The sequence below is a fragment of the Plecotus auritus genome (assembly GCF_963455305.1).
Source record: "Plecotus auritus genome assembly, chromosome: 7".
In the NCBI taxonomy this organism is placed as follows: Eukaryota; Metazoa; Chordata; class Mammalia; order Chiroptera; family Vespertilionidae; genus Plecotus; species Plecotus auritus.
The window spans coordinates 73113891-73135173 of NC_137774.1; the positions used below are offsets into that span (position 1 = coordinate 73113891).

At 50.6% G+C, this 21283-nt stretch overlaps 1 protein-coding gene across 2 annotated transcripts in view; it reads right to left on the reverse strand.

The window, feature by feature from the left end:
- Positions 1-15711, reverse strand: part of TFAP4 (transcription factor AP-4) — a 38307-nt gene extending 22596 nt beyond the window's left edge. Inside the window, exons 1-3 of one of the 2 annotated variants that reach the window (XM_080681319.1) lie at positions 15555-15711; positions 6985-7156; positions 1017-1288 (exon numbers count right to left, since the gene is read on the reverse strand). In XM_080681319.1, coding sequence (XP_080537445.1) covers positions 1017-1027 — 11 coding nt within the window. In that variant the 5' untranslated portion in view covers positions 1028-1288; positions 6985-7156; positions 15555-15711. Of the gene's footprint in view, positions 1-1016; positions 1289-6984; positions 7157-15554 lie in introns of those variants that run through there. The other variant, XM_080681320.1, reaches the window with a different exon arrangement.
- Positions 15712-21283: the final 5572 nt, after the last annotated feature.

The following is a 21283-nucleotide window of genomic DNA, read 5'->3' on the forward strand; positions in this document are numbered from 1 at the left end:
ATGCTTGCCCTTTAAAAATTAGACCTCTTTAAAGAGTGTAATTAATTAAATGCCCATGGATGATCCCTATTAGAAATGCAGATCATCTACTGAGCTGGCACCCAATGCCCTTCCCTCCCCTTTGCTCCCCTTCCCACAGCCCCACCCCAAATTCCATGTAGGAGGAGTGAATGAGAGTCATCAACAGGCTTTAATGACGGATACACAAAAAGTGGTCCATCTACACAATAGAATATTATTCAGTCATAAAAAGAAATGAAGTACCAAAAAAATGAAATGAAATATTGACACATGCCACAACATGAATGAGCCCTGGAAACATGATACTAAGTGAAAGAAGCCAGACACAGGTCACACACTGAATGATTTCATTTACATGAAATGTCAAGAATAAGCAAATCTATAGAGATAGATTAGTGGTTGCCAAGGGAATGAGGGGGCATTAGGAAGAAATGAGGGGTGAGTGCTAATCGGGGGATTCTTTTGGGACAATGAGAGAATGTTCTAAAATTGATTGTGATGATGGTTACACAATTCTGGATATACTACAACCTTTCAATTTTACACTTTAGATGGGTGAATCATATCTAATAAAGCTGTATTTTTTAAATGGCTTTATGGACCCTAAAGATGGCCAAAGTCCAGGGATCCCCTACGGTAGAGGGTTCCAAAGTTCCTTTTTTTAGCCAAAGTGGGATCTGGCTGCTCTGATAGTCCCATCAGCACAGCCCTTCTCAAAACAAACGTGCCCTCATCCAGAATGGTTGGAAGCTCAGGTGGAAGATATGGAACCTAAGAATGTGGCTTTAACTGCAGCCAGGAGGGGGGACTGTAAATACAGAAGCTGCTGCAGATTTTTATTCCACACAGCAGCATTGGGGGGAGGGTGATATAGATTTTTCTCATTTTAATCTTACATGTTGCTAAAATACTATTCTCCTCTTTGGACAAATGATGTATTCATTTCCTGTTGCCGTGTAATAAATTTCCACATATTTATTGGCTTAAAACGGTACCTGTTTATCATCACACAGTTCAGGAGGTCAGAAAGCCAGGCATGGCATGGCTGGGTTCCCTGTTCAGGGTCTCACCAGCTGAAATTGAGGTGTCGGTTGTGGCTTTGATTTCATCTGGAGTTCTGGTCCTCTTCCAAATTCACTGGATGTCGGCAGAATTCAGTTCCTTTTGGCTATAGAATGAGGTCTCGTTGGCTTGCTGGCTACTGGCTGGGGTTGGCTCTCAGCTCCTAGAAGCCATCCTCAGGTCCTTGTGCCCTGGCCTCCTCCATCTGAACAAGAGAATGTCACAGGCATGAATCCCTCTCTCGATTCAAATCTCTCCAATTTCCTCTTCCACAAGCAGCCAGAGAAAACTCTCTACTTCTAAAAGACTCATGTGATTAGCTCAAACAAATGGATATTGTTCGCTTGACATTATCAGGATAATGTCTCTATCTCAAGGTCAACTATGCATATATAGCATAATCTAATCATGGGAATGATACCCTATTCACAGGTTCTGCCCACTCAATGGAAGGGGAGTATATAAGGGCAAAGGTCATTGGGGGCCTTAGAAGAATTCTGTTACCACAGATGAGGGAAACATGAAAGAGGTACAGAGAAAGTTAAGGGACTTCCCTAATGACATACGAGAAATGGAGATGGAACCTAAACAGGAATCTAGGGTCCCAATACTAATTTGAGGCTTTTCCTCTAAGCAAATATGCCATGAGTGTGTGTGTGTGGAGTGGGGGGCGGTGCAGGTGAACAGATGGCCTTTTGGACCCTAGCATGCTCTGGTACATGTGGGACCCCAACCTGTTTAGGAGTTGGGGTTTGGGGGGTGTGGATACAAGTTCTTGGGTCAGGAATGAAGGCCCCATAGAAGCAAAAAGCCCCTGCTTGGGAGGGGATCCTGAATACTCCAAGGAAAATAGAATGGGGGTCAGACACTCGTGCAGGGGTTTGGAGCATATCTCAATATCCCCCAATGCCCTGGTCTCCTTTCCTACTCTAGACGCAGACATCTCTGGGCCAACAAGGCTGGGGTCCCCCAACCATCCCCCAACCACTAGAGGGCGCCTGGCACAAAGGATCCTGGGAGAGCCAACAGAGTGAACATATTTAGAGAAGCCAAGGCAGAGATTGGGGTGGAGTGACTGAGCTCCAGCCTCCAGCACCCACAAGGCCTAACCGATCTTGGAGGCACTGGGCTTGTGCAGAAGGCTCAAAAGGTCCTGACCTCCAGATGCCCACTTCCTTTGTCCAGCCCGATCTGATTCACTTTGCTCATAAGCAAGATCTTGAAAAGGGGACTGGAGCCCTGGCCGGGTGGCTCCGTTGGTTGGAGCATCATCCTGTACACCAAAAAGGTTATGGGTTCGACTCCTGGTCAGGGCACATATCTAGATTTCAGATCCAATGCCCGGGTGGGGTGCATACAGGAGAAACAGATCAATGTTTCTCTCACATCGATGTTTTTCTGTCTCTCTCCCTTCCCCTCTCTCTAAAATCAATAAATTGTCCCATGTCCTCTGTCCCCCCTTTCTGGTTCTGTTCCCTACTTTCAGGCCTGTTACTACAGCCCACTGGGGTGGGCTCCTGCCCTCATCCCTCTTCTCTTCCCTCCAGGATCAGCACTCAGCTCCACTCCTCACACTCCACAGTAAAGTTTTGCCTCCCTCTGTGAGGGCTTTCCCCCAGGGAAATGTCTCTGCTTTTCACCATGTCGACAAGGAGGAACCAGGTATGCGGCTTCAGTGAGGTGCATTCCCTTTATAAAAACTCAACATATGGCCACCTGGCTGGACTATTTCGGTTTTAAATGAAATGGCTGTCCTAGCTGATTTAGCTCAGTAGATAGAGCGTCAGCCTGCAGACTGAAGGGTCCCAGGTTCGATTCCGGTCAAGGGCACATGCCTGGGCTGCAGGCTTGATCTGCAGTGGGGGATATGCAGGAGGCAGCCAATCAATGATTCTCTCTCATCATTGATGTTTCTATCTCTCTCTCCCTCTCCCTTCTCTAAAATCAACAAAAAAATATTTTTTTTTAAAAAAAATGAAATGGCTGACCACTTTCTCAGTTGATCTCGGTAAGCACAAGTTCAGCTGTGACAATCCCACCCAGAAGACCAGGAGCCTGAGGCATGGCATAGCTGGAAAGCTGGGACCTGACTCTCACCCTGGGCCTTCCCAGGAGAGTGCAGGGGAAGGGGAGGAGAGAGCTCAGGGGCGTTGGGTCAATATAAAAGGAGAGTAAATCAGCCTAGGGACCAAGAAGGTGTGGCAGGGAGGGTGAAGGATCATCAAAGGGGCCACAAGAAACCAGGAGGGAGCATTTGGGGTTCAGGAGAAAGGTCCAAATCAGAGGGACAGGGAAGAGGACAACTGAAGTTGCTGTTGAGCTCAGAGGAGGTGTGCAATGTCTCTCTGGGCAGCTGAAGCTCCTTGGAGGAATAGAGAGGTGAGGGAGAGAAGGCAGGATGTCCAGTCCTGCCTGAGGATGGAAAAGGATGGGGCTGGGGCTGGGCATGGCCAGGGCAGGGGAGGGACAGAGGTCTGCTCTGACGAGAAAGCAGACCTGAGAGGCTATGAGGGGTGAGGCAGCTGGAAACAGTAGCTCTCTGGAGGAGGGGTCTCAAAGCTCCGGCATGTGTGTGTGTGGCGGGGAGGCCTATGTGCATGTGGGCAGGAGTCCCTGAGTGCCACTAAGTGCCAGCTGACGCTCTGGCGGCTTTACTCAAATTCCCCATTTCATCCTCACTACAGCACCCACCTCTGTGATGATACCTCAAGGACTTGCTCAAGATTGTCCCAGCTAGTCAGTGCCAGCACCTGGCTCCTTGCAGGCTCCTCACAACCTCCTGTGGCCTCAAGACTCACTGGGACTAGTGGTCCAGGTGCAAGAGGGGAGTCCAGCTGGGTGTGGCAAGAAATATGGAGGGAGAAGACACAGGCTACAAGAAAGGACAAGGTCAAGCACTTAGTGACAGAGACACCAGGTCCTGTGGTCGACTGTCAAGTGTCCAGGCAGCCAGAGGAACAGCTCCTAGGGGTCGGGAGGCTTCAGCTTTCAGTTTGGACAGACAGGGAGGATCAAGATGAAGCCCAGCAGGGGAGCCAGGCTAGAGCCAAGGGACTGGTTTCACGACGGCTTTCCCTCCCTCAGCCCCTGCGGACCCTGAGCCCCTGCTGCTATTCCCAGGGAGCCCACTACCAGCACATGGGGGGTTAACATCTGTCTGGTACAGTGGCCTCAGCAGCACAGCAGCACAAGGTGGTGCCAGTAACTCAGAAGCTGAAATGTGAGAAGCTAAGGAGAAGGGCAGGGCTGGGAAAGGCTAAGCAGCCGCTGGGAGGGTTTCCCTGGCAGGAGCTGGAGGCTCCACTCTGGCGACTAGAGGTCTTCCCATCCTTGATCCACATCTCCTCCGAATGACTGCCTCTCCAGCCTCAGGCTGGGGGCTATGGCTCCCACTCAGGGTGGTTCACAGGGCAGCAGGTCTGTGCTGCAGATCTAGGGACGGGGTGGAGGACCGGGCCAAGACAACCAGCAGAGAATGCATTGGGCCCTACCCAGCTTTGCTGGAAGCACTGGATGGGGAGATGGGAGATGGGGAGATGGGAGATGGGGAGATGGGAGATGGGAGATGGGCAGAGAGCAGAGTGAGGAGGAGAACAGGGAGATCCCTTGGGTTCCCTACCTCAGAGGTCTGGCCTTGACTTCCCGCTCCTTGGACAGAACTGAGTCATGGGAGCCTCCCACTGTCCCAGGGGCAGGGAGAGACACAAAGCTCCTGCCCCCTCCCCGGGCCAGGTGCCAGCCTGCCTTTGCAGTGAGGAATGACCAGAGACGAGTGGCTTCCCAAGTGTGTGTGAGGGGCTGGATACTGAGTGGGCACATCTCCCTTTTCCTTTACACTTCCACTGGGAATCAAGCCCATTACCTGGGCATGTGCCCTGACTGGGAATCAAACCAGCAACCTCTTGGTGCATGGGTCAACACGCAACCACTGAGCCACACAGGCCGGGCTTCATCTCCCTTTTCTTAGTTCCACAACCACCTAATCAGTGTATCAATAGGTAGTATTATGACTCCTCCACTAGAGATGAGCAGATAGAGGCTCAGAGGTTGAGAAACTTGCCTGAAGCCACATAGCCAGAGTGGCAGAGCCGACTTGAACCATGGCTTGTATGACAACAGGACTTGCACACCTACCCACCATGTAACAAGGGAAGGAAGGTGAAAGAAGCAAAGTTCACCAGCTGGTAAACTCATGTCTGTGTGCCAAATCCAAGGCAAGAGATGAAAGACAGCCTTGGGATCCCAGAAAAGCAAGGTGATACAGGCTGAAAATGTATTCAGAGGCAGGCGTTAAATGCCCAGTCACAGATCTGTGGATGAATCTGCAACAGTAGGGACTTTCCGTAACCACCTGAGGTGCTTCTGTGGAGCCACAGGATTACCACTGAGCACATGACTGGCACTCACCATGATAGAACATGGAGCACATCTAGGGCTTGAGTTCTGCATGAGCCTTGATGGAAGAATAAGCAACATTTACTGTGGGATAGCACTTGGCAAGGCTCCACTAAAAATGAACGGAAACACCTCAGTACGCATCATAGGGCCTAATGGCCAAGAGCCAGATAATCCCAGTGCTTCCAGCTGTGTGACCTTGACTCACCTCTCTGAGCCTCAGTTTCCTTATCTGCAGGAGGAAGAGCATGCCCGCACTGACACACAGGGCTGTTGTGAGGATTAAATGAAGTGTTTGTCAAAAAAACACTTATATCGCCCTAACCGGTTTGGCTCAGTGGATAGAGTGTCGGCCTGCGGACTCAACGGTCCCAGGTTCGATTCCAGTCAAGGGCATGTACCTTGGTTGTGGGCACATCCCCAGTAGGGGGTGTGCAGCTGATCGATGTTTCTCTCTCATCGATGTTTCTAACTCTCTATCCCTCTCCCTTCCTCTCTGTAAAAAATCAATAAGATATATTTTAAAATAAAAATAAATAAATAAATAAAAGAACACTTATATGGAGCCTGGCCAGAGTGGCTCAGTTGGTTGGAGCATCATCCCATGCACCAAGAAAGGTTGGGGGTTCAATTCCCGGTCAGGGTATGTATGCGGCTGATCAATGCTTCTCTCACATCAATGCATCTCTCTCTCTCTCTTTCTCTCTCTTTCTCTCCTCCCCTCTTTCCCTTCCACTCTCTAAACATGTCCTCGGGTGATTTTTTTTTTTTTTTAAAAAGCACTTATATTGAAAACCTTCATCTTTACTAAAAAAAACTATACAGGAATAGCAGCATCATTCACAAAAGGTAGAAACAACACAAACATCCATTGATCAATGAATAGATACACAAATTCTGATCTATCCACACAATGGAATATTATTTGACCATAAAAAGAATGAAGTACTGCCCTAGCTGGTTTTGCTCAGCGGTTAGAGCGTTGGCCCAAGGACTGAAGGGTTGTGGGTTCGATTCTGGTCAAGGGCACCTACCCTGGCCCCCGGTTGAGGTGTGTGCAGGAGGCAACCAATAGATATGTCTCTTACATCTATGTTTCTCTCTCTCTTTCCCTCCCTTCTACTCTCTCTAAAAATCAATGGGAAAATATCCTCGGGTGAAGATTAACAAAAAAAGGAATGAAGTACTGACAGGTGTTACAATATGGATAGACCTTAAAAACATGATACTCAGTGAAAGAAGCCAGACACAATTGCATGATTCCATTATATGAAATGCCAGAATGGCCATGGAGATGAGAATAACCACAGGTGCATGTGGTGGCGTTTGGGATGAGAGTCGAAGGACTTGGATGGTTGGGTGAGGATGGCTGGCACCCACAGACCTGTGGCAGCTCAGAGGTGTGGCACCAAGCAGGACTGGCAGGAGGGGAAGGCACTGAGTCAAGGAGGTGGAAACTTGGCCTAGTGCTCCATGGCCCCAAGCAGAGTCTGAGAGGTGCTTTACCTCAGTTGACAAAAGCTGGAAAAGCTTACAGCAAGCCTGCTCTCTGCCTTCCCAGAAGCCCCTGGTTTCTTCGAGGTGTCCAAAGGGCTCAGAATACTCTGAGCACCAGCTTCTTCTTCTGAGAATCCCCAAGCCTGGGTTCCTCTCCAACTCACCCCCAGGTTCCAGGGTTCTAGAGGAGAGAATATGAGATCAGCAAGCCTGTTTCACTGCTGTCCCCCAATGTCAAATGACCAACATGCATTTAACGTGATATAGGAGGACAGAGGCAGCCACTCCCCAGAGCCTGGGCCCCCTCCAGCCCCAGGTAGAACTGAGGGAATAGAAAGATGACTCCCAGAGGCAGGCCTGAACTGTAGACCAGCAAGTGAGACCCATACACTTCTCCTTCAACCCCTTCCCTCTCCCTCCTGCCTTTACCCTCTGTCCTATATAGTCCCTAAATCTCTGGGGGAAAGCCAAACAATACAGAACTCCTTGGAGGAGAGAAAGGGGCATGCTACATGCATGTGCACACATGTACACACATACACACACCTGCCTGCACCATCACAGAGGAATCACATAATACCTAGATACAGGGAAGAGAAAGGAAATTAGACATGTTATCACCTTGCCTCCTGTGGGCCAAGGGATTTGCATTTATTGACTAATTCAATTTTTAAAAGAAGCCTATGAGCCGAAACCGGTTTGGCTCAGTGGATAGAGCGTCGGCCTGAGGGCTGAAGGGTCCCGGGTTCGATTCCGGTCAAGGGCATGTACCTTGGTTGCGGGCACATCCCCAGTAGGAGGTGTGCAGGAGGCAGCTGATCGATGTTTCTCTCTCATCGATGTTTCTAGATCTCTATCCCTCTCCCTTCCTCTCTGTAAAATATCAATAAAATATATTTAAAAAAAAAAAAGAAGCCTATGAGATTTCATAGATGAAGAAAATGCCCTGGCCAGTTGCTCAGTGGTTAGAGCTAACCCTTGGACCAAAAGGTCTCAGGTTCAATTCCCAGTCAAGGGCACATATCTCAGCTGCAGGTTTGATACCAGGCACCTGAGGGAGGCAACCAATCGATGTGTCTCTCTCACTTCAATGTTTCTCTCTCTCCCCCAGGTCCTTCCACTCTGTCTGAAAATCAATGGAAAAAATATCTTTGGGCGAGTAGTAAAAAGAAAGAAACTGAGCTTCTGAGAACTTAAGGAACATAGCCAGCAGAATACTCAGTAAGTAAGAGCCGTGAAGTTGAGCACAGTGCCTGGCATGAGCCCCAGAAGCCAGTCCTATGGAGGCAGCTGAGCAGAGTGGGGTTGTGTGCTGTTTCTGCCACCCCCTGGCATTGGTTCCTTTGGGGGACCCCTCACTCCCACTTTCCCTGTGTGGCTCTAGGGGTGTCTACTCTGGGCTAGAGTAAGCTCCTGACCCAGACCTGTCCAATCAGCATCAGGGATGAGCTGAGACCCAACAAGAGGCAAGCCTGGGGTCTTGCTGGAATCCAGGGAGAGCCAAGCTGGGTGACACAGAGCCTACTGGATGGAGCGATGCAATTCAGTGTCCCAGCACCACTGCTGAGCACTTGACCAGCCAGGCCCTCAGCCTTTGCAGTTATATGAATTGTTAAGTAACTGGCCTTTGAAAACAGGTCTGACTGCAGAGCTCTGGTAGCTTAGGGGCTGGAACATGGCTGGGGATGGGGCCTCACCTCTCTCCCAGAATCCGGGGGCTGGGGGGGGGGGGGGGGGCGGGGTCTGGACCTCCTTCTAAAGCACCTCCATCACTCAGTTTGACCTTCAAAGTTGGCATCTGCTTGTAAGAATCTGTCTCCTCTGGGAATTCAGCCTCCAGATGTCAGATCCAAGGCAACAACAGTGGCTGCACATGGCTCTCCCCAGAGTGAATCAGCCACATTCCAAAGGTGCAAACACAGACACCACGCCCTCGGCAGCCTGAGGCTACAGACTTCCTCCCCAGGCCCGCCCAGCCCCCATTCCTGCTCCCCACCCCTCTCCCCTCTTCCCAGCCAGACCAGGCTTTGGGCTTCCTTTCCAGAGACATTCTCCTGGAACTGAAACAGAGGGAAAAAGAAAGCCACTGGGGCCAGGAGACACCCTGATCCACTCTGCTCACTCCCTCCCTTGCAGCAAGCATGGACCCTAGCCCAGACCTCCCCCAGTTATCAGTATATACAGGGTGGGGCAAAAGTGGGTTTACAATTGTTTGTATGGAAAATAATACAATAATTAATAAATAATAATACAAGAATAAACTCTGTGTTTCACGTCCTCACAACTATAAACTACTTTTTCCCTACCCTGTATGGGTTCATTCACTCTACAGGTATTTATTGAACACCTACTGTGGGGTAAACCAGATACAGACAAGCCCCTGACCTCATGGAACTCAGCCCAGCAAGAGTCAGACAAAATCGGCTCCACAGAAAATAATTCCAAGTGTAGGAAGTGCTAAAGAGGAAAGAAAGAAGACACCAAGAGTGATGGCGAGTGACAAAGGGAGGGTTATGAGGTTGGGGGGCGGGGGGGCATATCACATAAGCTGAGGCCTTAAGGATGAATCAAAGCCTCCTCCACAATCACTTCTCTGCAACCATTTCATGAGAATTACAGCAATGTAACCACAAAGAATCTCCCCCAATCACTCAGCAAGTTCTTGAGTCTACTTCCTGGTGCCTTCTGTCAGCATTAATGCAGGAAAAGTCTGGCTAATATTTTTTTGAGTAAGAGCTTTATTGAGATATAATTCACATACCATACCACTGACCATTTTAAAGTATACGATTTAGCCCTGGCTGGTTTGGCTCAGTGGATACAGTGTCGGCCTGCAAACTGGAGGGTCCCGGGTTCGATTCCAGTCAAGGGCACTTGGGTTGCGGGCTTGATTCCCAGTAAGGGGCATGCAGGAGGCAGCCAATCAATGATTCTCTCTCATCATTGATGTTTCTATCTCTTTCTCCTTCTTCCTTCCTCTCTGAAATCAATAAAAATATATATATTTTTAAAGTATACAATTCAATGTTTTCTGTATATTTACCATGCTGTGCAACCATCACCACAATTAATTTTATGCCCGACTGGCATGGCTCAGTGGTTGAGTGTTAACCTATGAACTAGGAGGTCACAGTATGATTCCTGGTCAGGGCACATGCCCAGGTTGCAGGCTTGATCCCCAGTCCAGAGGGTACAGGAGGCAGTCGATCAATGATTCTCTCTCATCATTGATGTTTCCATCTCTCTCTCCCTCTCCTTTCCTCTCCAAAGTCGATTAAAAAAATATTTTTTAAAAAAACACAATCCATTTTAGAACATTTTCATCACCCCCGAAAGAAACCCTGCATCCATTAACAGTTATTCTCCAATCCCTGTGCCCACTACCCCTAACAACCAATAGTCTACTTTCCATCTCTATTATCTACTTATTCTAGAGATTTTATAGAAATGGAACCATCCAGTATGTGGTCTTTTGTGCAGGGCTTCTTTACTCAGCATAATGTTTTCAAAACTTATTCATGTTGTAGCATCTACCAGAACTTTATTCCTTTTCATGGCTGAATAATATTCCATTGTATGGATAGACCACATTTTGTTTACCCACTCAGTTGACGAACATTTGGGTTGTTTCCTGCTTCTGGCTATTGTAAATAATGCTACTATGAACACCCATGTACAAGTTTTTGCCTGGACATATGTTTTTGATTCTCTTTGGTATATACCTAGGAGTGAAAGTGCTGGGTTAAATGGTGACTCTATGTTGAGGAACTGCAATACTATTTCAAAATGGCTGCACCATTTGACATTGCCACCAGCAGTGTATGAGGGTTCCAATTGCTCCCTATCTTCCCGATACTTATTGTTTCTCTTTTCTTGTTATAGTCATCCTAGTGGGTGTAAAGCAGTATGGTTGTTGATTTGTAGTTCCCTAATAAAGTCTATCTTCAGCCTGGCATTGGATGGTACTCCCATTCCTTCCATGCCAGCACTGCCACTGCCCCCATCCCCTTAGGATTCCATTGCCTTCAAGCCCTACACCAGGTCCTGCTGTGATCCACTTCTGCCTTCACAAGGGTCAAACGCACACCAGTCCAATTCAGCCAATGTCTATCTCTTGAGGCCTTCAGGTGCAAGAAATAGTACGGAGGTGAGATAGGGGGTCCTGGTCTGTGCCCCCAGGACAGACAGTGAGGAAGAGGAGCCCTGGGCAAGCATCTACCGTTCCTATACATTTCTTCCCATGTGTCCTGACCAAAATGTAAGCTCCATAAGGGCAGAGCTTCCTCTGTTCATTCACTGCTATATTCCTAGGTAGTAGACATGCCAAAATATTTCTTGAATCAATGAACTCAAGATGAAGAAAGAGAACCCATAACACAGGGGTACAGGGATAGAGTTGTTAGTGATTAGAAACTTGGGCTCTGGAGTGAAATGATTGCATTAGAATAATACCACCTCTGCTGCTTTACAGCTATGTGCTCTTGGGCAAATCACTTGGCTTTCTGAGCCTCCCTCTCATCTTCAGAATGGGTCTGACAGCAACAATCTATTTGACAGGGTAGTTTTGAGGATTAAATAACAGAATACAGATCAGGCAATATTATATTCCAAGGACCCTTAGAGATGAAGCCACATAATGTCAATCCTCACAAGAGCCCTGTGAGACAGGACTATTATTACCACCTTCCACATTGTAGAGGAGGATACAGGAACTCTGTGGGCTCAAGGAATCTGTTGGGTCATGAGGCTGGTTAGGGCAAAATCAGGATCTGAACCAACACCCCTAACTCCAGGCAGGGGCAGTGTGGCCCAATGCCGTATGGAGCAGAGCTGGGCAGTCTCTGAGTAGGCAACAAACAAACTAGTGCAAAGTGCTCGTCATACATCCCTGGGCTGTGTTTGGCTCTGAGCAAAAGTGAGCAGGCTGATGGTAAGTTTCAAAGACCCCCAAACAAGGGACTATAGTGCCTTGGCGGGGTGGGTAGGGTGGTAGGGGTACGAAGAGATCCTGGGGCTGCAAATCTGGGGCACAAGAACAGACACCCATGGGGGTGGAGGCTCAGGGGCCAGAGGTCAGGAAGATAAGCCAGTAGTAATAGTTTTAACAGGGAAAGCAACAAGAAGTCAGAAGTTTCCAACAGGGAAGCCTGGCTACTAAGAGGCTCTCTTAAAGATGGCAGGCCCTCTTTTCTCTCTCAGGGTATGCAACTCAGAAAGGAGCCAGACAGTCCCACCCAGCTGGACCACCCTAAGTGACAAATGTGGCTAGATTCCCCTCAAATCAAAGAGCCTATTTGGAAGAGCTCCAGTGGGCTGGCCTAGGGGAGACATCAAGGTAGCCCCTAAAAAAATGGGGCTGGCACCCCCCAGAGGCTGGGTATAAATATTGGGAGCTCTGGATTAGAAGTGTTCCTCTCACTTTTGCTCTTCAAATGAGGACACCTGTCAAGCAGAAGAGGTCCAAAAATGAAACCTTAGGGAAACACCTGTTTCAGGGACCATGGGCAGACTCTTGGGGCTTTAGGACACAGCAGAACCTGTCACAATGTGCTTTGAGGGGAGAACTCGGGACAGAGCAAGGAGCTCAGAAATAAATGGGTGATCTAGGGTAGCCAGATCTTTGGAGATACTTGGCAGGGGAGGGTTGGAGATAGGGCTATTGCTTGAGACTCCATCATTTATTTATTATTATTTTAATCCTTACCGAGGACATGCTTAGAGAGAGGGAGGGAGAAACATCAGTTGTCTCCTGTAAGTACCTGACCAGAGATTGAACCCACAACCAGGTATGTACACTGACCAGGAATCGAACGGGTAACAGTTCGGTGCACAAAACTATGTTCAACTAACTGAGCCACTCCAACTGGGCTCCATCATTTATTTTAAACAGGGGAGAAGCTCAGCTGATGACAGCATTCCAAGTGAAAATGCATCTAACTTTAGTTGTGGAAAACCATTAGGCACACCAGTCTCTTATCTGCCAGAAGGCTTGGAAGGGGTTCCTTAGAGCTTGCCTGGCTGGGAGGCTTGGGACAGCAGTTTTCCAGGTCTAGTCAGAGGACCACATGCATCACAAGTCACTTGAGCTTGTTAAAAATACAGATTCTCAGCCCAGCCAGAGTGGCTCAGTGGTTGAGCATTGACCTATGAACCTAGAGGTCATGGTTTGATTCCCAGTCAGGGTACATGCCCGGGGTTGCAAGCTCCATCTCCAGTAGAGGGCGTGCAGGAGATAGCCAATCAATGATCCTCTCTCATCACTGATGTTTCCATCTCTCCCTCTCCCTTCCCTTCCCTTTCCTCTCTGAAATCATTAAAAATATTTTTTTAAAAAATAAATCTCTGAACCTTGCCCCAGACTTACTGGTCAGCATCTTGAGTTTGAGAGTCCATTGGGGTTCTAAGATTCAGAATATTTCCAGGGAGGAAAAAAGGGAAGAAGGGACCAGATCAACAGGAAGCAATGTGCAGAGGGTTCACAACTCCTGGCCCACAGGGGTCATTTGAGGGGACCAGCTCCCATCTCCTGACATTCTATTCACTCAAGTCTCATGACTCACATGTGCCACCTCAGACCTCTCTCCCTCCATCCTGGCACCCTCACTCAGGCCACCTAGTCAGTGACCATAGCTTCAACTGCACCCTTAGTTCAAGGCCAGGGTGTACAGGTAGGTTCCCGGTGCCCAGGTGGAATCATTTCTGCCCTTGGGCCTGGGCCCAAGACCAAAGCCTGAGACCTCATCAGGAAGAAGCCCCTGGCTGAAGACATTGGCAGACGACCCCTACAGTGCCTCTGGCCCCTCCTACACCAGTCCACCCTGAGAAGGGAGAGACCAATTCAGCCCAGATGCAAAGGCCTGGGGATGAGGCCTGGGACTGCATAGCTGAGAATCTGAGAATCAAAAGTGTCTCTGTCCCCTTTGGTCATCATCACTTCCCCATCCCTATGGTCCCACAGAGTGTGGTGTGTGTGTGTGTGTGTTTGGTGGGAGGGTCTCCACTATAGCAAACACATGACCATATATTCTGTTGGGGTGAATCCACTCCCTAAGGGGCAGGGCTTGGGCTCTGGACTCTAGAGGTTTGCACTTGGATCCATCTCTGCTACTTCATAGCTGTGGGCTCTCAGGTGAACCACTTAACCTCTTGAGTCTCCTTCTTATCTACCAAATGGTCTAACAGTAAGTGCCCCTGTGGTCCTGTACCACCAGGACCTGACTCACTGGTCTCCTGAGGTTCAAACTCAGAGGGCTGGGTCCCACTCCTAATCCTCCACATTTTACATCCCAACCCAAAGGCCAAGACTTGAAGCTGAACCAGGCTGGAGCAGAGGTCTCCATGAAAAACCCACAGGCCTTCATCCCCCACTTCTACAGCAGAGAAGCGATGGGGACAGCCAGCAAAGGAAGCCCCGATCGGCAACCCTGAGGCCCTTCCCACCACATCTGGTCGGTGGTCAGAGAACCTGCTTGCCGGTGCAAACTTGGGTGAGTTTTGTGGCTGTGCTTTAATCTCTCCAGGCTCACAGGGATATTTCGGTGATTCTGCTTGCCCTGCAGTTGCTGGTGGGTATACACAGCCTGCCTGGCTGACACCATCTTTGTTACTGTTCCAGGGCACTAGGCTTCCCCCCAACCCACTGCTAGCAGCAGCCTCTTCCCAGTTCTATTCTCCCTCCCCAAAGCCACTAGTACCTGCTCCAGAGACTAGAGGAGTGACAAGTGCTTCCCAGACAACAAAAGCCTCTCCCAGGAGAACAGAGAAGAGACTTCTGTCCAGGAAAACTCATACTACACCTTTGTTCTGCACACTAATTTTAGGCTGGGTTTCAGGGCCCCAACTGCTGGGTAAATTGTTTTTTGGGGGCAAACTGTCAGCAAAAAGGGCCCAGACAGCCCATCCTTCCCTTCAAGTCACTCACTGCCCCTCCCTCTAGTACTTTGGGAGGAAACTGAGGAGTAGCGTGGAGAACCTATCTTGGTTAAGGTCACCCCACCCTGGGTCTCGTGGGTGTGTTTCAGGCAATGACATCAATCTCCTTGGGCTCCCTGACACCGATTTCCTCTTAGCTAACAGTAGTGCCCAGGTCTAGGTTGTCCTGATGATTACAGGAAATAATATGCATAAAGCATCTAGCACTTGGCTTGGCACCTGCTCAACACGTGAGCCATTATCATTATTCCATCCTTTTCATTCTCCCCTCTCCACTCCAGCCACACAGAGAGCCTTCCCTAGCCGACTGGTTGATGCCCTTCCCCGCTTTTGTCCTCACGCTAACACGCATCTGACATACTGGACATTCTTTTGATGCACCCCGCGGGCCTCCCTCGCCCTGGCCCGTAAGCCCTCTGAGGGCAGGGCTTCTGCTACAGCCTCTACCCTGTGTCCGCGCCCGCCGGGGTGAGTGAAGGATTCCTACCACGTACCCGGGCTGCAGGCGCGCCCAGGAGCCTGGCTCAGGGGCCGGACCCCGCCCTGGGCCGGAGCAAGAGGGGCAGCGCGCACAGGGGCCGCGGGCCGGGGCTGGCGGCTGCACCCGGGTTTCGGGGGGTGGCGCCGGGGACAAAGGACTGCCCTACCTGTGCTGGGGGCGCAGGCACCTCCCCGCGGGCGGCTCCAACGCGCACCCGCGAGGTCACGTCCGGGGCGTGCCAGTCGGAAAAAGGCCCCGCGCGGGCGGGAGAGGCGGGACGTTCGCCGCCATGCCACGCCCCTCGGCCGCGGGCCCTCAGCGGAGGCGGAGGCGGGGCCAGCCGGGCCGGGACAGCCTCACGCTTCCGCTGGCCGGGCCGGTCATTCATATTCATGAGGAGGGTTAGGGGCGGGACCCGGGTCCCCCGCCGTGCCCGGCCCCCCGGCCGCGAGTCCAGCCCCGGCGGAGGCTCCGGCCCCAGTGGGGCGCCCCCGGCTTCCGCCTCGGGGAGGGAGTTTCCACTTGGTCACGACTCAAAAATGTGTCGCTCCCGCTCCTCCGCCCCCTCGTCCCTGCCCTGGGCAAGGGGGAGGGGGAAGAGAGCGGAGGGTCTCTCCCAGGCAAGCAGGGAAGACAGGAGGGGCGGCTCCTCCTTCCTGGGGCAGGTCCGTGGGGATTCGGGGCTGACCGCTCCCTCTTTCGCTCCCTCCAAGATAGCGCCTGTAGTAATCCTCATTTTTAAAACATAATAGCTCTAATTTATTAAGCGCGTATTCTGTACCAGGCACCATACCCTTTATATGAACTTTTCTCTGAACCCTCCCGCAGTTGGGCTGTTGTATTTACTAACAGTCCAACCGAGGTAAGTACAATATTGTCATCCCGAAGCTCAGAAAAGTTGAGTGACATACCCACCATTTACACAGCAGGCCTGGGCTATTCAGAGGTGCTAGCCCGCCACCGACTTTACCGAAATGGGCTTACCTGGGCACTGCTGGATGGGTGGGTGTGGCTGAGGGGTGGGTGTGAATGCCCCATTGGAGGGAGAAGTTACATACAGAGGGAAACCAAAGCATGAAGGATGGACAGGCTGGACCTTTGGCCGGACCCAATGCAAAAGGAAAATAGCAGGGCCGTGTGTTAATAAATGATTAAAAGCCCTGGCCGATGGGCTCAGTGGTTAGAGCGCCGGCGTGGGCACAGAAGGGTGGCGGGTTCGATTCCAAGTCAAGGGCACATACCAATCCATGTGTCTCTCTCACATCAATGTTTCTCTCTCTCCCTCCCCCTCCCAGTTTTTCTAAGAGTCAGTGGGGGGAGGGGGGAGAAATATCTTTGGGGTGAAGATTAACAACAACAAAAAAAGATTAAGGATTTCAAGATGGTGATGGGAAAACACTGAGCCCCAAAGCATGAGCCCTTCTAAGTGCCAAGCTTGTGGGACTGCACAGGCGAATATCATGAAGCTGACCCTGATTAAAGCACTCAGGGTCTCTTCTAGGAGCAGAGAAGTCACATCCTCACCTCCAGTGTCACCCATCCCCACCTTTCAGCCCTGGAGCTTCACCTCCATGCTGACATCCAGGTCTGGCCTCCAGAACTCCAAAAGCAGAGTGCTTCAAGCCCTCTAGGACCAGTTTCCTGAGGGTCAGGTGAGTCCCACAGCGAGAGTGTGCCCCAAACCTGAAAGACCCAGCTGATCCTTAGGGCTGTGCCTCCTGGGCATTCTCAGCCCCGGACCCTTTAGGCAGTTGGGCAGGATTTTAAGGGCCAGGCCAGGCCCAGAAGGGGCCTCAGTTCTGACTTGAAGCCCTCCTTTCTCACTGGCCCAGGGTGTGAGGAGCAGCCAGGGCTGCTTCCCAGAATAAACACCCCACCCATAGTCTGTCCCAGCCCTGCAGGCACAGCAAGCCAGCAGGCATGACAAGACAGTGCCAACTGGAGAGATGTTCATCAGGCTGCCAGCTCAAGGTTAATACGTCATCCTGATCTCACTCCCTCCACCATTCTATCCTTGTGCCTGGTCCCACTCACAGTAGGTGCAGGCTTCCTCAATAACAATAGCTACCATTTGTTGCACTGCTCCTTCTCCCCACCAGGCATTGGTGGAAGTCCCCTGTGTACCCTCTCCACTGAGCCTCACACAGCCCTGTAATAGGCCTGAGAACCACCATTTTACAGGTAGGAAACTAAGGTTCAGAGAGATCCGATGGCTGGGCCAAGTTCAAGGGCCAGAGTTCATGGTCTGCTGCCATTCATCTATCTTAGTTCCTATCATTTTTCCTATGTCTGCAATGTAGGGTTTTTGTTTTGTTTTGTTTTGTTTAAATTGATTTCAGAGAGAAAGGGAGAGGGAGAAAGAGATAGAAACATCAATAATGAGAGAGAATCATTGTTCAGCTGCCTCCTGCATACTCCTTTCTGGGGATGGAGCTTGCAACCCTGGCATGTGCCCTTAACCGGAATCGAACCTGGGACCCTTCAATCCACAGGCCGACACTCTATCCACTGAGCCAAATGGGCTAGGGCCTGCAATGTAGTTTTTAAGGCTCACTTCTTTATGTTCACTCTCAGCTCCTTGGCTAGAGTAAAGGTTCTGGAAAAAGAGAAACTGTGTATACTGAGTTCCCTGCTGGAACTAGCATTGTGCATTAAAGAACAATGTATGTGAATAAATTAGCCACTTTCCCTCTGGGTACTGACAGACAGGGGGTACCCACTAGATTGAGATATCTCCTTGAAGACATGGATGGGGTGTCTAACCCTGAGCACACAGTAGACCCCCAATAAATGTTGTTGAATGAACACATAATAATAGCTTAATAAGCATCTGTTGAATGAATGGGAACCTAGCAGATGTTCAATAAATGTTTATTGATGAAAGATTAGGGGACAAGATTCAGTCCCCAAAATATATCTATCTGTAATTTTCTTAGTCAACTCAGGCTGCTATAACAGAATACCATAGACTGGGGAACTTAACCAACACACATTTACTTCTCACAGTTCTTGGGGCTAGGAAATCCAAGATGAAAGTGCTGGCAGGTTCACTTCCTGGTGAAGGCTCCCTACTTTGCTTGCAGATGGCCACCTTGTTGTGTCCTTACATGGCAAAGAGAGAGAGAGAGAGAGATCATCTCTCTCTCTCTCTCTTTTTAAATATTTTTTATTGATTTCAGAGAGAAAGGGAGAGGGAAAGAGAGATAGAAACATCGATGATGAGAGAGAATCATCCCCACACTGGGGATTGAGCCCGCAACCTGAGCCTGTGCCCTTGACCGGAATTGAACCTGGGACCCTTCAGTCCACAGACTGATGATCTTTCCACTGAGCAAAACCAGCTAGGGCTTATCTCTCTTTTTATCACAGTGCTGATCCCATTATGGGGACCCCACCTTTATGACCTCATTTAAACCTAATTACCTTCTAAAGGCTCCATGTGCAAATATAATTACATTGGGGTTTAGGGCTTCAACCTATGAATTTAGGGAGGACACAAACATTCAGTTCATAACAGCAATATTTATGAAGCATATACTATATTCCAGATCCTGGGAGGAACTCTACAGAGGGAGTGACAAAGCAAATAATGCCCTTGTATCCTACTCCTTGGGGAATTTAGGATATAACAGGGGAGAGAGTCCATTACACATGGGAGGGAATAGGTAGCAAAGAATGAGTGCTCAGAGTAAGGACTCTGGAGAGAGAAAATTCAGCATGATGGTGGGGTAAGAGGACACCTCTCCTTACCTACTTTTACTAAGAAGGAGGAAGCCAGTCCTGGACAGACTGCTATAGTAGATGTTGCCTCCTGGAAAAGGCAACCCCCTGAAGCCCTCTCAGAGCCTGGCCCTCTTGGATGTCTCAAAACCCCATCCTGCCATCTGATGCCCCAGGGACATAGTAAATTATAACACAAGCTTTGGAATCAGACTGACTGAGATTGCAATCTGGAGTATACCTCCTACCAGCTTCTAAGAACTTGACGAAGTTACTTAACCTCCCTGTGCCCTCAGTTTCCTCCTCTGAGGGTGAAGGTTCCTTATGGTCAAGTCCCCTTTATGGTTCGCAGATCATTAGATTTCCCTGGTCACTGGATTCAGTTCCTGTTGGACTATAAGCTCCAGGAGAACAAGGGCAACTGAGGTTGTCACTCTTTATTGCACTACTGCACAGTGCCTGGCACCCTGCAAACACTCGGTAAGCATTTTTAACTGATATAAAATTAGCCCTTGTGTACCTTTTTCATGCACGTGGATTCCCCGAGGGCCTGGAGCCTGGCTTGGTAGAGATCAAACTTTGTGACACCGACGGCTGCAGGGACGAGTTTCGGGCTGAATCCCCACGATCCCGGACGCCGGGAGGGGGCGCTCTGCGTCCCTCAGGCTCCGCCCCTCCCAACGCACCCGCTGGACCCGGTGAGTCGGCCCTTAACAGTACTCTCCTGGAAGGCGCTAGGTAGCGAAGCTGGACTTCCCACCGGGCCCATCTGCTCACTAATGTTTAACCCGACCTCACTCCACATTATCCACACGAGGGAAACCCGGGTGGGGGTGGGGTTACTTCCAAATCACTACCTTCCGGGCCTACTGGTCTTTCATCTATCACAAAACAGTTCATGAGCTCCTACTCTGTGTCTATTCACACTACAGTCATGACAGCTATTATGTGTCCATTAATGCAACAGGCCAGGAGCACCTACTATGTGTTTATTCTCTTAAAATGGAATGAACACAAATTCTGTGTCCATTGACGAAACAGTCATGAGCACCTACTATATAACCATTTGCCCAAAATATAATGAGTATCTACTGTGTATCCACGTAACAGTTCATGAGCACCTACTATGTGCCGAGCACTGTGCCAGGCCCTGGGGATGCTGTGTGCTCCGGCCAGACGCGCTGCGCCACCAAATACGCGGATGAAGGTGGAATTAGGCCCAGAGATAGATGCCTCACCTATAGAAGATGCTTTTTGTCTGCTAGACTCCTCAAGGCCAACTGCATAGTGGCAGGGTTGGCCAACAGCAGCAGGGCTCTTTTTAAACCAAGGTTTGCAGAACAGCAAGAAGATAAGTGGGTGGGGGCTCCAGACTGGCTCAAACAAAACACACTCAAGAACGCCAGTCTGGTTTCAACATCAGGAGGTAGAAACAATTTAGTGGGTGCAGGTTCGGGGCTTTCTCACTCGTTTCTATCCACTCATTCCCCTTTCTAACCCGCACTGCGCTGGGCGCTGCGGGGTCACGCTCAATCAAGGACCCCTTGGCGCTCCAGCTAGAGGACACAGGTTGCCCCCAACTGCTGTGACCAAGACTGGGGCCAAGAGGAAGCCGGGACTGCTCAGGGTCAGACCTGGTCCTCATTCCACTGTGAGGGAACTGAGGCGAGGGAAAGGCGGGGTTAGGGGGGAACCAGGGCGGCGTTGGACGGCGGGAGGCGCTGAGCCCAGCCTCGAACCCCGGAGTGCGCTGCCCCGAATCCGGAGCTGGGGCCTCTGCCTGCCGGGTGCTGCCCGCGCGTTCCTGGAACTGGGCTGGGCGGAGAAATCTGGGCCGGCGGAGAGGCATTCTAACTGCCCTCCCCGTCGCCGGGGGCTGCGGGGGGCCTGGCCAAGGTGACCCCGCGGGAGGGAGGTGATGCGCCCCGCCCCTCCTTCATCTTCCCGGTTTTCGGGGCTTTTCCTCTGGACCCTCACGCCCGCCCCCACCCCCCCGCCCCCGGCCCCTCAGTCCACTGCGAGCCCGCCCCCTCCCCGGGCTTCCCCGAGGGCGGGACATCCCTCCCCCCGCCACCCCCGGGCCACCTCCAGGCCGTGTCCTAGCGCTGCCCTCGGACTGGGGGCGGGGCCGCGGGGGGGTGAGCCCAAGGATGGGGACGGAGAGGACGTTCCCGT